This window comes from Papilio xuthus, unplaced genomic scaffold (assembly GCF_000836235.2).
Source record: "Papilio xuthus unplaced genomic scaffold, Pxut_1.1 DF827597.1, whole genome shotgun sequence".
In the NCBI taxonomy this organism is placed as follows: Eukaryota; Metazoa; Arthropoda; class Insecta; order Lepidoptera; family Papilionidae; genus Papilio; species Papilio xuthus.
In genome coordinates this window covers 1,836,907-1,852,705 of record NW_013531052.1, presented here as the reverse complement: position 1 = coordinate 1,852,705, position 15,799 = coordinate 1,836,907, and the positions used below count along the sequence as shown (strand labels likewise).

Here is a 15,799-nt window from a genome sequence, read left to right as displayed (position 1 = left end):
GCCGCCACCGCCCGCGCCGCGCCGCGTCTCTGTCTCGCCTTAAGTGCGGGAAAACATCCGGAAACATAGGAAGCATAATAGTTTATATTTTAGTTCCCCGTCGTAGCAAGTACTACTACATGTGTAGTAGCAAATTCCATACACGCCTTTCTGATGCATTGTCTGATGATTGATTCTGATATGGAATGTTGCATTCTGCAATTGAAAATACGACCCTTGTCTAGTCTTGTATAATCTCTGTTCAAATTCCAGCGTTATTTACAAACCTCAACGAGACGATCCTCAGAAAAGCATAGTAGATTAGCTAGTTCCCTCGCGTAAACTTGTGTATACAAAATCAATTCTTTCAATTCTTCAATCTAAATCAATTCTTCCTCAAAATCTTTCATTACGTTATCATAAACAATGGTCTTTCTGCATTGCCTAAGAATGTTGGCTGTTATATGTTTTTTGAAGCTCGCGCGACGTTTGTTTCGCTTATCCGCTATTTTCGTTGTCGGTAGCCGGTGGCGGTGGCAGCTGACAGTGGCAAAGCGTACGCGACCGCGAACGTACGCCGCATCTCATCGCTCCCTCACTGCGTGTCGCATACCGCTACGCTATTCACTTACCGCAATCAAGTGACATTCGCGCTGTTTATAATTCACAAATAAATAATCTGTGAAAACAAAGAAGTGTGAACGTAAGTGAATTTCAATAAAATAGTTTTATTTCGTGTAATACTTATACGAAAATATTATTGTATACGACGCCAAATTTTATTTCTGGCGCCAGATCTTTGACATTAGCTTTGATATAAACTGCACAAGCTATTAATAAAGAAACATACAATGTTCTTTTGATTACAAGGTAAATTAATTTGAGTTATTTTTAACGACAAAATGGTCTCAAATAACTTCAAAACGTGGGTAATGTGGAAAAATTTACAATATAAACAACAGCAAGCCATCGATGGAAAGAAACAAAAAGCATTGTTTGGCTCGGACGATTTGTGCATTACATGCATTTTGTAATTAGAAACATTTGATATCCGCTGAGTCATTACTATCGCGTATTTAAATGTTACATTACGATTAAATACTAACACAATTGTCCAGACAAATTCAGTTCATTTGGTCAACAACTTTTGAATACAATGATCAATTGACAAGCCGGTTAACTTTGATTCAGCTTATTGATGTTCACTCGCAGCCAATTTTATTGACGCGGTAACATGTGCATTATTATTATGATTTTTATATATGTACTATCGTTTAATTACAATATAATCTTGTAACGAGATTGTCACACCTACCACAGATAAGTAAATACAAGTTTTGTTTACCTCAAATATGTTTATCATGATATGCAAAGTCAACTGGCATAAATATAATATTTTAACAGCGATATACGATGTGTCGGACCGAGAGTGCAACCATTGTTATTAACCTCTTATCGTCCATGCGATAGTGTTATGTTTACCGATTCAACTTTTGTTTCACATGGTAAAATCGAAAACTATTCGAATATAGAAATTCCAAAAATATTTTTTTATATTTTACAGCTCATAAGTGTAGATTTTTCAGCTAAATCTTCACTAATGTTGGTATTTAGGCACCATTAAAAAATCTGTTATTTTCTATAATATTATAGCATTATTATTATTACTCATAGGTGAACAAAAAAAGATAGAAAGACAAGTCAGAAAGTTCTTTGACATTATCATCCCGATAAAATGATGTAAAGAACAAAACAAGTCGCATAAAGACACAATAAATTTGCCGGAGTTGTCGAGATACGTCTTTGTTTGCATGAACATCTTTGATGAAACGAGTCAAATATTACCTTAGTACAAATTCATCAACAATTCTGCTGATATTTTTATTAATTAAGGTACGGTTATTTATCAGAATAATGTTAATAATAAAACAGACTGAATGATACTAGAAATTACATTTTTTTTAACACAATTTTAATATGCCAAAATCATTATATAAGACATATGTTTTTTTAGGTTGTCTTATTTATAATAAAAAAAAAAATTCTTAATTTTCATCTAAACTACAAATGCGAATGTTTAGATGGATAAATGGTGAATGTTTGTTTGAGGGTATCCCCGGAACGGCTCAACGGATTTCGCTGAAATTTGGTTTAGATGTGTGAAGATCATAGTCTAAAAGAACGCATAGGCTACTAATTTTGTATTTTTTAATTCCACGCAGACGGAGTTGCGGGCGACAGCTAGCGTTAATAAAAAAAATGACTGGAATATTGTTAATATTGCAATTATATTAATACTAATATTGAAACATGTCTATCACTCTGCCCTTTTCTATCTAAATACATAATATCGCATGTTCTCGGCACACGACAGATAACCTTTGTATTATTTAACATTGATATGAAAAAAATTCCAGAAAGTGATTTGTGCTTTTAACAAAAAACAATTTTATCGCACTGAAAAAAAACTATGTTTTAACACTGACCGATATACAGAGGTCAGTATAAATCTAAAATCGATTTTCCATTTCAAAATAACAATTGTTTCGTATCACAAAAAAATGCACTAGTTCTCGCAATATCGATAAAAACAAATTAAAATCGATTTTGTGTTGGTAATTTAAACAAATTTAAAATGCAATATGTAATTACATCAGCCAAGATTTTTATGAAGCGTCATGAAAAATGGCTTTCTATTCCTCCTTTTTATACTTATTTTTTTACACTTAATAGTTATTTTGAAAAGAAGGCGCTGTAACTGTAAACGTATTCTTTCATCATAAATATCTGTCTGTTATTTCTATATCGATATGTAACGGATGCCTGGATAAGGTAGCTCTCTTGAGAGTGATAAACGTTTATTGAGCACAATGTCGCTGTCGAACAAATCATTTTGACTACGAAACCGTTGTTATCTGCGTTATCGATATGTTTCAACAGTGATCGATTTACCGGACGCTTGTCACGTCTGATAACTACAAAATCTGCTTAGAAACAGCAGCTGTAGGGACTATATTGTGAACTTTTTTGTATATCGCCAAGCGGGACATTTGTCAACCTAAAGATTGACAGCTCTATATATTTAAAACATGTTGGTTTTATCTTTCTTGGACTTAATATTTTAAGAAACCTCAAACTTTATAGCTGCTTGTGGTTACCTCCAAGTGCAAGGCGAGTACCCCATGGGCTCCTTACGCGTGGAGAAAAGCGCGCGAATGAGTATTCCCCAATCCTGCATAGCTTTAAGTTCTGAGAAGATCTAAATCTTTGTTCAGACTCTCATGCCAAAATAAGATTCGCCGTAAAATTTGGAGGGCATTCTATTCGCTTCTGGTCAATTAAAAGTTATTGTAAAATGTTCTTAAGTGCCTGAATTTGCAGACAATGGGTGAATTTCAAGGATACATTCTTAATCTTTATTGAGAAAATTAAAATAAGGATTTTCGCGAGTACTGTAATTACACCAAAGCAATCAGATAATTTATTTAATAATTTTTGAAATTATAAAACGACATAATTTACTTTCATCGGTAGGATTCCAACTAATTTACAGAAACAAAGATTAATTAATAACGACAAGTATAATTTTGCTATAACTGTAATAAAAATAGTAAAGATCATAGTACTTATGTACATATTTTTAGACATTATTAATTAGAATCCTTTGGCGCGAATGACGTGCTTTCGTTACAAAGTCCAGTGTTAGAATGAATAGTGAAGGGACATAAACGTCGACATTTTAGGAGGGCTAGTGTTGAGTCTATATACTGGCTCATTTTCGGATATTCTTTCGAACAATATTAAAATAAATTTTCTCCTTACAGATTTCGCAACGGAGCTATACGCAGAAATGAGAGTCCATCGAAAACTGGTACAGACAAGAAGAAAAGTTATAAGCCTTAGATGAGATCAGAAAGAGATGATCAGTGCTCAGAAATGAGAAGAAAAGAAAAGACATTCAGTCACCTTATCTTATGAAACTGTCCCTTCCAAGAACTACAGCGCTTCCCTATCGTCGTAGAATAATAATCAGTACAGATTCCAAAACCTAAGTGCCTCTATTTCAGTACAGATTTTATAAATAGTATTTTAATATCTAGATTATCAACAGTGGATTATATGTAACGGTCATATCTTATCGGTACATAAGCAAATGTATGTAAAGTATACGTTGAACAATACAAGGATTTACACTATGTTGAGCAGATAAACTCTGAAAATAAATCATATCAACTGTCAGACTGAGTTACTAAGGTGGGAAATTATCGGAGATTTGTTGTGAAGGCGAATAAGCAAGGGTTATTTGAGGATGTCTCACGGCGCGGTGAAGAGCTCGAGGAATGGTAACGGCGTGCAGTCGGTGCATGGAGGGCAAGGCGGACAAGAGGAGCAGGGCGAGGCCTCCCGCGAGGGTTCCCAAAGCCTACCGCCGCCACCGGACGGAGGCTGGGGATGGGTTGTCGTCTTCGCTTCCTTCATGATTCATATCATCAGTGAGTATTGTTTTTACCTTAACAATCGTACTAATCTGTGTTTGATAACGTATATGCTGATGTTTCCCAACGTATAATTAACAAAAGAAGCTCAAAAAAAACTATGTAATATTCTTACAAAAATGTCTTACGTATGTATAAATAAAAAAATATAAATATACATATTATTAACAGTTTTCCCAAACAAGGACAAAGCGATCTTATTGCGGATTCTTCAGCGGTAATATCACATCAAAAGGCTTCCTTGCTTCAACATAAATTTAAATCACAACGTGTTAGTAATGTCTTTAGAAGTGAGTAAACGCGGTAAAAGCGGTATCGGTGCATAGTAAGGTTGCATAGTGTAGATTATATTTTATGGAACGAGGTGACTCCGCCACTAATAGCATATTAATAGGCATCTTGACGCACTTCGCTTGTTAACTGTTAACTCGGCCAAGATATATTAAAATCATTTTATATCATAACTTAATATCAATCTTACTAATATTATAAATGCGAAATGATGGATGGATGTATGTTTAAAGGTATCTACAGAATGTCTTAATGGATCTCGATGAAATTTGGCATACGTATAGAACACAGTTTTTTTTTATTCTGCGCGGTCGATGTCGAGGGCGACACTTTGTTTATGTACATACATTTTTGAAGAGATATTTATTAATTGCGCTAAAATTTATTATCCAGATAATAGTAATTGATAATTTAATAGCACATTGTCAGAAAAAAAATAACAATATCTAGACATTTCGGACATTAGCGAAAGTTTTGAAAGGTTTTTTATCAAATTATAAATGGAACAACACATTTAAGCGATAACTAAATTAATTTGTGGTGATCATTACTTCAATGGCAATTAGATAATTTGTCCACAACGATATTCCATTTTCTATCAGTTGGTCTAAAATGATTCTAAAATGGTTCGTATTGCTCCTATATTTGTCTTAAAGTAATCTTGCTGTTTTTATGTATTCTGTAATAATTTAAACTGTATTATAAAAAATAGTAGTCGGCGCACTATAATTTTGTAAGTCGGCTATAAACATCCTACATTCGAGGGCACACGTTATTTTGTCCCGAGACATCTAATTTTATTTATGACTTAACCAGCGATACGAAATAAACATGTTATAGTAGTGAAGTGGAAAATTGATCGGAACATTTTGCTCGAAGCTCTACTCATTTTCTGAAAAATATTTTTGCTATTAAATATTTTCTGAAAAATATTTTTGCTATTAAATATTTTCTGAAAAATATTTTTGCTATTAAATATTTTCTAAATAATATTTTTGCTTAAATTATCTTCGTTCTTACAAGTATACTTACATGTTTTGATATTTATAAGTAAGTTTCTACTGCTGTACTTAAGAACAAAATAAATTTACATTAAAAATCTCTGTTTTAAAGAAAATGAGGGGGATGTAAAAATTTTAAAACAGATGTTTTGGAACTAACAGTGGAATCTCACTGTTAGAAATAATAGTAGGGTAATCTTACTAATATTATAAATACTTGGATGGATTGATGTTTGTAGATATCTCGAGAATAGCATGGATCTCACTGAAATTTGGCTTAGATGTAGAGCATAGTTTCAAAGAACACATAGGCTACATAATTATGTTTTTTTTGCTTTCGTATTGTCGCGAACGGAGTCGAGAGCAACAGCTAGTATTACATATATTGACATACTCTTATATTGACACAAATTGTCTTTGCATTTCCAAAGGAAATGAGGGGAAAGAAAATATGAAATGGTTGGAACACAGTAACTTTTTGTTAAGAACTAGAAAAAAGAACGAAATGTTCCTTTATGTAAATGTAATTTACCTTGCATAATAGGACATCCTACGTAGTTTGTTATTCGTACCCACAAACTGTAAGTGCTCTCACGAGTGTGATACCATTTTATCTTAATGCTTAAAGTTAATTATTATCGTTACGAAAAATAAACTATTTATTACATAATAACTTTCTGCGGTTCAGATATACGTACCTCCTGGAATTTAAATTAAAATATTAACTTAAATAGTAAATAGTTTGCGAATTTTTATAGCAGTTTCGACGTATTAATATAAATAAAAAATCCTATATATTCCCAAAACTAGCGATGTTTCACATAAATATTTATTTTCATTTTTATAATTAAGAAATAAAGGACACTCTCTGGTTACGAGTCAATTATGTTTATCATTTGTTTTAATCGCGGTCGCACGAGTTAACTTTAACCGTCATATATGCATTTTAAACTAAATCTCTAAGGTTTTCATTGTGTTATACCGCGCGACAATTACCATTGACCCTTCAAAAGCTTTTAGGCAGACAAGACCTTTAGCGCAGCCCCTAGCATAATTTATTGATGTTTTTGAAAATAAATATGTTGCAAGTGTGTATAAATCTCGTGTAAAAATGTGATAAAATACGTCAGTTTATGGTAACAGACACCGCGTAACCTAATAACGATAAAAAACTTTTTAAAGCCTACTTATTACTAAGTTTTTCTTACATCAAGTTCCAAAAGAAAAGTTATGATCGCTTTTTATATCGTATTCTTTTGTTCTGCGGAAAAAAGACACAAGTAGATATCTGAACTAAATAATATTTTATTATTCAATCAATAATTAACAACACGGTGTAACCTAATTATACATGAAATATTTCTAAAATAAACATAATTATTTCATGTGTAAATTGACCAGTAAGTAGTTAAGTATTGTAAAACATTGTAGGTGATAATTAAAGTCGACACCATTCGCTTCATTTATAATGCGAGCCGATGAGTTAATGCTTGTTTACAATGCGAAGGCAACATTATTCCGATCGACTGATTTAAACACATGTCTCATTAGTCATTATTGATCATAATTGTATCGTTTTATTCCGACAAGTAAATTACAAATTCTAATCACGTTTATAATAAGTATTTTTCCTATAATATCAATTAAAAGATTTCTTGCAATTCCGTATTTGTAAACTGCTATTGATACCGTAATTTGTAAAATATCTGTATGTATTCCAGCATTGTGTTCGTTGGCCTGCTTTTCTTATCTCTTCGCACATAGAGTAACTTTAAACCTATGCTGTTGTTACAAATGGATATTTTTAATTGGAACACGTATGTTTGCATTCTTTTACATTCAAATAATATTTAGAAGACCTCTTACTAGAAACCTACTAAATAATAAGAAACTTAAGATTTCCATTAATCGATGAGACGATTTGTCGTTTGTATTAATAATTCATTTCATTCGATCCAATATAAAATTACTTAGGTCATGACCGAAATCCGTTCGGTGTTGTATCGTTATTGAGGTCAAATTTCACTGAATCAACCAGTCAAATCAATTTATTAACAAAACAACCTGACTACTGAATACGTAGTAATAAGGCATTTGAATTTGCCATAGTTAATTAATTAGTAGCTACTCCTTTAATTGAATGCAAATTCTAATGCCGCCATTTTAATTTAGATGCTAAACAGCTTTGAACGTTTCTTACAATTACTCATAAAATAAACAAAGTACTAGCCAGCCAGTCGCAGTATTTATTTTCAATGCAGTTTTTAACTTGAATTCTATACATGTGTCGTACTCTGTTACATGTGGGTAACAGATGAATGAAAAAACTTCATTCTCTGATTTAATTCGTTATAACTTTAGCTTTACTGAATAAATATATGGATAACTGATCATATATATAGTAAATCCTAAGTTTCGGTTGTTATTTTGAGATTAAGGCCATTAGTCGACGACAAAGACTTTCGTATGGGTTAAGACTTAATTCCGACATGAGATTGGACATCTGCCAATAGTATAACAAAAGGAAACTAGATCAATAACAATTTTGAGCAAAGCTTTACTAATTTTCACGGCCATCATATTGTAAGCGAGACCATGACCTAGAAGTATGGTAACCACATTCTGACGGTTCATAATTACGGGAATCGTCCTTAATATGTATCACAGTCAGTCTTGTTTTCTTACATTAAGCTATTTTCCTCTAAATTGGGGGTATCAGTTGACTTCATTAACTTTAGGTTTTGTAGCAAATCTGCTTAAGATAATATTTTTTTAATGCAATTTTTGTAATGTCATGCTAATAAATGTAGGTGAATTTTTAATGTGTTCTCTTAACCTATTTATCAACGTATATGCATAATAATTTGACATTTTTTGATGAAACAATGAATGCTGCAATGTTATACAAATATTAGACGCATAGAAGTTATGAAAACTCTATAATGCGAATGTTTAATCGTAATTGTTGATTTATGATTCTTTGGAGTTATTTATTTATAAACAATATAAGGGACAGAAATATGCAAAGAGATATCACGGAAAATACTAATGTTCATATCCGATTGTGGCTCATTACAAATAGTGATAGATTTGTATACTGTTGGTCAGTTGGCGTCAACTTATTGATAACTATTTAATAATATTCGCGATACAGACTGGCGTCATTGGTCTGACATTACGACCTCCTTCTCCGCTTTATCTCTTATCACTGGCAACACATGCCGTTGGCCGCGACATTTGCAACAAATTGGCGTAAATTTAAACTTATATTTCATAATGTGTTTGCTTACTAATTTTTCCATTTGTATAAAATATAATTTTTTGTGGGTGTGTTAGAGGAGTGAGCGTTTATCACGCTTAACATTATCCTATCAGCATCCACTTTACAATATAATGCCAGATAAAAAATATTTTTTCATGGAAATAATCAAGATAGATTGACAGACAAACTTAATACTGAATACTGATGCTAGACAAACAAGTTATGTGGGATTTTATTCCAATTGTTTTTAAAATAAGCAAATGTTTTAGATTATTGATTCATCAGACATTGTTCAAACTTGTCTAAAGATTTTAATGCAAAAATTGTTCAATCCAATCAAAGATATATTGAAAATGACGACTTCATATTTCGAGGATTGTTCCCTTAATCATTAGAATTCAGTAACAAGTACTTTTATTGACATTTTTATTGCGCCCTTGTTAACAGCGTAAGATGAATTCCAGAAAAAAAAATGTTGATTGTATTTCCTTATTCTTTCACCACTTGTAATTGTAACGAAAAGAAATATTAATTGATGCTAATGATCCTTTATTGGAGGTTAAAGAAACACCGTTATTCACAGGTCCAGGATTCGATTTACTTTTTACCTAATCTAAAATCTAAATAAACATAAATGTAAACAATTCAATCTCAAATTAAAAATTCCGATTATTTTATAAAAAAGCATATAACATAAAATGTATTTGCATTTGATAACTATTTATATACGACATGAATTAGAACACTTTAGTTCTTAATTTGTTTTCACATTACACTTGCCAATGACGAATAAGCAATTAATATCATTGTTATGTTAGGAGACATTTTCAAAAGAAAACTCGTAATGGCTCCGTATCGCGTAACTAAATAGAATGAAGATTATAAATTAACAAACTAAATTTAATAAATATAATAAATACACTTAATTTTCTGGAACTTGTTAAAATCATGAAACTATACAATCAGTCACCTGGTCATTGAGCTAGAGTTACATGTTTTATTCGTGAACGAATTCAATGACTCATCTAATGTTTTGATCAAAGACTAGGTCACTGCCATTGCCGCCCACTGACCACGGCGCCACTGTTACGCTGTCACCACGCGGGCTCGTGATCTCTAACATTGAATTTCGTTGTTGTAAATAGCTGCTGATGATAAAATTAACAGATTCCAACATTGTTACATTCCAACCTTGGCCAAGTTTTAAGACTGTTGCTAATTAACTGTTGAAGATTGACTAGTACTTCATTGTGAACAAATTCAATAAATTTGAAAAAACCCGCATCAAAAGCAATGAAGCTGAGAGTATGGTTATGATTAGAAAATTTAAAACTGCAATTGAATCAAATAAGAGCATTTTTTACCAAAAAAAACAATATCTCTCAATGAATGTCATAATAGTATTTACTATTTCATCTCATCGTATATAGTTATAAATGACTAGCTGTCGACCGCAACTTCATCCATGCAGAATTATTTTTTTGCGAATTTCACCCAGATCAATGCAGCCGTTGTAGAGATACATTTTAACAATCATTCAAACACTCTCTTATTAGGAACAAGTAAGATTAAAAAAGTACCTATTAATCGTCAGATATACTGTCCAGCTAAGAAATAATTATACTTCGTCAATAATTTATTGCTAAGCCTAATCAATTTAGGGATTCATTTTGTGAGACAAAATTTTCAATCAAAGCATTATCTAATACACTATCATGAATTGATTGAGTGTCGGCTTATGACTTGATAATCATATCTGAGCTACAATAAAACGTTGACTACAAGATTTTTAAATCGATGGTGATAATCATAAATTAATATATATGTATCTCATATTTAAGTCTCCAAATCACGGGAAGTTTTGTCAAGGAGTAAATTTTAATACGACACCGCAGTCAAAGAACAAAATTTAAGAAATATCAACCATTTCCAGTCAACCCACTGGAAATTCAACTAAAGGACGATTAACGAAGAAAAATTGCTAATAATGCATTTCAATTCTGTAATGGGATGAAACATTTTACAAACACTTTCTCGTTGCATTCATTTAAAGTTTCTTTGAATATTTTTTTCTTTTGGTTACTTGAAAAAAAGACAATCCTATACGAACAGGTAATATAATTTGAAATATTTAACAGTGACAAAACACCATGAAGAAAGTAACGTCAATTAAAATAAGATCAAGTTCCATTCATACTGTTCAGACATTTCATATTAACATTCTCAAGATCCACGAGAAAGTCATGTTTAGCACGTGATGAAGAACATTTTTTATTCTCTTTTGCATAAACCCTTTTCGCAAGCGGTCTTTTGTTCGCGTGAAGCAGACGAGACTATTGTCTGCATGCACGTGTCGCATGCTCCTGTCTGTTACCATTGATATACATACCTTTGTTACCTTACGGACCTATCATGTTAACCCACTTCGTTGAAATTGGAACCTGTCATATTCAACGATAACAAGATAGATAAATCAATATGATTACTAACATTGAATAGATAAATATGTAGTATCTTTAAAAAAATAATATCTTTTTTCATATCATAAGATGGCTAACGAGCGAGCGGTCACCTGAAATAGCGAAGTGACCGTTGCCTATAGACATACGCAATTGCATATGCGTTGCCTACCTTTAATCGACGGAGGAGAGGATGTAAAGAAAGAAAATATTTTCCCTTCCCATGCATCCTCTCACCGGGAAAGTCCACTTCCACTTCCCATTCTTTCCTTATAAGAAAAAGGGTGGGAAGGGAAAGAGGACTAAATTACGCCTCCGGGATGCACACTAATCAGACGAACCGCGGAATTGCTTCCACTCCACGCCTGTTTCTGTCATGGCATCTTGTTACAGTCCAGACAGAAGTTATATTAGCATAAATAAGGGAAATGACTTATACAAATCTTATCGCAATTTTAAAAAGTTTATGTCCGGATATGAATTATGAGCACAAGATTATAGTGTCAAGTTTCTTCGTGAGTCAAGGGTTTAAATATAAAATCCAAACTTAAAACGTCTTTTTCATATTAATTTCGTTTTTAACTCTTTATTATATGATCATTATCACAAAAATAACCTATTTATAAGATAGGAAAAATTGTTGCAATATAAAGTCTGGTATGAGTAAGCATTTATTTTAATAGACATAATTTGTTTTCAGCCGACGGCATGACCTATTCGTTCGGCGTATTCTATGCAGAGTTCCTGACCTACTTCGACGAGGGCAAAGGCAAGACCGCGTGGATCGTCTCTATCCTTGTCGGGGTCACATTAAGCTCGGGTACGTATAAACTAGTAATGAATCAAAAAACAAAACAGAAAAGCTACAAGTCCTCTGATTGAATAAACAATTTCAAGCCTCTTGTAGCCTTACGTAAGGTTACAAGTTAGTTCAAACATAAAAAAATCAAATTCATCAAATTACATTTTCTATCAAGGTATACATTGTGTTGTAATAATTAGATATAAAAGAAAGAAATAGATTTACCATTAAAGGTTTTGTGTCATCATTACCCCCACAATAATTGAAATAGCGCCACGAATCTTCAATAGCTCTTTGACATGCGAAGTAATATGATACGTGCTTCACCTCACAAAAAGAGTATCTTATAAAAGTACAAAAAATGTAAGACAAACATAATATAATTTGATTTCCGCAAGTGTATTTATATGCGTTTTACGAGCTATCTACGAAGTTATTATTGCTGATATTTTGATGTTTTTGTCGCAATATCTGCATTGATGAAATTATTTTTATGTCAATTATTACTTTATCTGTTGATCGTGATATAAAGAATAATGAAATCTATATATAAATTTATCAATTAACTTATCAGGGCCTTTCCGCTCGAATGGTACAAATGACCATAGATTACATTCGTTAAGTTCAAAATCTTTCAATTTATTTAAATCAGACTTTTAACTTATTTTCAGGTCCAATATCTAGTTCGTTCGTGAATCGTTGGGGATGTCAGAGGGTGACCATTGCTGGCGCCTTGTTGTCAGCCATCTGCGTCATTGCATCAGCTTTTGCCGGAAATGTTCTCACGCTCATCTTTACAATCGGAGTTGGAACGGGGCTGGGCTTCGGTCTCATCTATTTACCGGCAATTGTCAGCGTCACTGTTTGGTTCGAGCGGTATCGCAGTCTGGCCACAGGTATTTAACCCCTAATTCCAGACTTATAGAACTAATAGACGGAACAATGTCTACTACGGTAGCGTCGTACATGGCTTCTCACTTTAATAGTTATAGGAATTCCAACAATCTTACTTAAAAATTTACTATGATATATTTACGCTAAGACTTAATTTGTGAAATTGAATTCGGATGATAATCATTAACTTAGATTAAATCTATTGGATATTATTTTCAGGAATTGCTGTTTGCGGATCAGGTCTGGGGACATTCTTGTTCGCACCAATCACGTCCAGTCTGATTTCAAATTACGGATGGCGGGGAGCGATGGCTATTATCGGAGCCTTAATTCTCAACTGCATACCTTTAGGACTTATGTTCAAAGCTGTTCCAGAACCGCCTAAAACGCCAGCTTCTGAGCCTATGTTGATCAAATCAAAAAAATCTCCACTTAAACGATCACAAAGTTCGGAAAATGTAGCAAGAGCAAATGGAAAGAATGAGGAGAATGATGTTGCGAGACTCACACTTTCTCAGCCAGCATTGAATAAGCCGAACGATTTAAAGCATCAATCGCACTCGCGGCACGGCAGCGGCATCATGTTGCGACCGGACGTGCTGTACCAAGGCAGTATGACAAGTCTCGCTAGATTTAGAGGAACTTCTCCAGAAAGAGTAGTATTAAGAGAACCATCAGAAGAACCTGTGCAAAGATGTGGCTGGCTCCCATGCTCGGATGAATTTAAAGCTGCTCTATCAGAAATGTTAGATTTATCTCTTCTAATAGATCCGATATTTATTTTATTTTCACTTTCGAACTTTTTAACTAGTATCGGTTTTTATATACCATACGTTTACACCGTTCCTATGAGCGAGAAATTAGGAATAGAGAATCCGGCCTACTTAATATCTATAATTGGTGCATCTAATTTAGTTGGAAGGATCATTCTTGGGTATATAAGTGATAAGCCATGGGTTAACCGATTATTGGCTTACAACTTGTGTCTTACAATCGCTGGTATAAGTAAGTATATTTTGCTCTTTTGTTTTCTTTTTTCTTTATTTATGTACTTTTCTTAAAACTGCTTTCTTTTGTCACAGGTACAGGCTTGGCGATGGCCTGCTGGGAATTTTGGGGACTTGCTTTATATGCGACAACGTTTGGCTTCACAATTGGGGCTTACGTAGGACTGACGTCAGTAGTATTGGTAGATCTACTTGGCATTGAGAAACTAACCAACGCCTTTGGTCTGCTGCTACTGTTTCAAGGAATTGCTTCATTAATAGGACCACCTTTTGCGGGTAATTTAAGATTATACGTCTATGGTTGTATTAACATTAAAATATTTCTAATTGATTGAAATTAATAATGCCTTTCTGGTATGAATGGCATGTAATTGAAGGAAGTTCTTAACTAAAAAACCTTATTCATCAACTCCTTCTCCATCGGGCCTTTTTTAACATACTACGAAAAGTGGAAGTACTTTTAAATTGTTTAAACTTTCGTGAGACATTGTTGTCAAGTAAATATGACACACCTAACACTCACCCGTATACCTAGTGTCGTCACCAACTAGTTTTAAGCCCATTGAGGGCCCTTCTTCAGGGTTTGGGAGCCTGCTATTATTTCGCGTTTACGTCCCTCATTATTTCGTTTTAAATTATGTTACCTTTCTTTATTTTAATATGCATCATTTACACATTTCAGGGTGGCTGTATGATCAACTGAACTCATACGCGCCTGGCTTCTATGTAGCCGCGGGCACGATATCGCTAAGTGGAATTATTCTCTTCCTAATTCCCATCATTGAGAAACGTAATAATAGAACAAGATGGAATCAGGAAACGGTCATGGAAGAGATATAGCAGGAACCTGTTAGGGGGACGAGACACGACTACCCTGTAATCGTGCTGAACAGTCCCTCTACTCCATCGTACACTGGGTCCACTGAGGACACCTATAGTAACAGGGTATACACAACTACAGTTGTAAGAGACACTTCTAGTAATGAATATTTTTATGAAGATAGTTACGATTATGAAGACCACGGAGGTGGCGATGGCGAATACGATAAACTCTTTAGTGATAGTTCAACTCATTCCAAAGATAATGTAGAGAGTGACTGTGAAATAAATGAATGTTTAGGTGTAAAGAGGAAAAGTACAATGTGAACTCTGAGTGATTAATTGATTATATTTCAGTTGCTGATTATATAAATGTGAATAATTGTAAAATAAATAACAAAATACTAAATATAACATAGTTTACACGTATAAATACTTTTAGGTATAAAGTGATACATTTAAAATGATAATTGTAAAAATGTTACCTATTTATCTAGTCGATTTTATTCATTGTAATACAAGTAATGCCACAAACCAGGTTTAAAACCGATATGCACAATAATTATAGTTAATAATACATTTTTGATACAAACCAATACCGCAAAAATTTTATACTTATCTATATTGACCTATATCACCTACTTGCAAACTCTACTTTTATACATACATACATTTTCTTTATTCGGGAATATATTATACATTGCGCATTGATATAAAATACATTATTTAATATTATTATATAAAATTTAAACTAATAATAACAAGCAGAAATAATTATCTCTTTCTGAT

The 15,799-nt window shown here is 33.0% G+C and overlaps 1 protein-coding gene across 1 annotated transcript; it reads left to right on the top strand.

Annotated features, from left to right (window-relative positions):
* The first annotated feature begins 503 nt into the window (after nucleotides 1-503).
* Nucleotides 504-15,412, top strand: Mct1 (Monocarboxylate transporter 1). Its single transcript, XM_013312954.1, has 7 exons — nucleotides 504-682; nucleotides 3,804-4,472; nucleotides 12,189-12,308; nucleotides 12,962-13,186; nucleotides 13,404-14,189; nucleotides 14,267-14,467; nucleotides 14,874-15,412. Exons 2-7 carry the CDS (start codon nucleotides 4,289-4,291, stop codon nucleotides 15,029-15,031), a joined length of 1,674 nt encoding a protein of 557 aa, XP_013168408.1. The 5' UTR covers nucleotides 504-682; nucleotides 3,804-4,288; the 3' UTR covers nucleotides 15,032-15,412.
* Nucleotides 15,413-15,799: the final 387 nt, after the last annotated feature.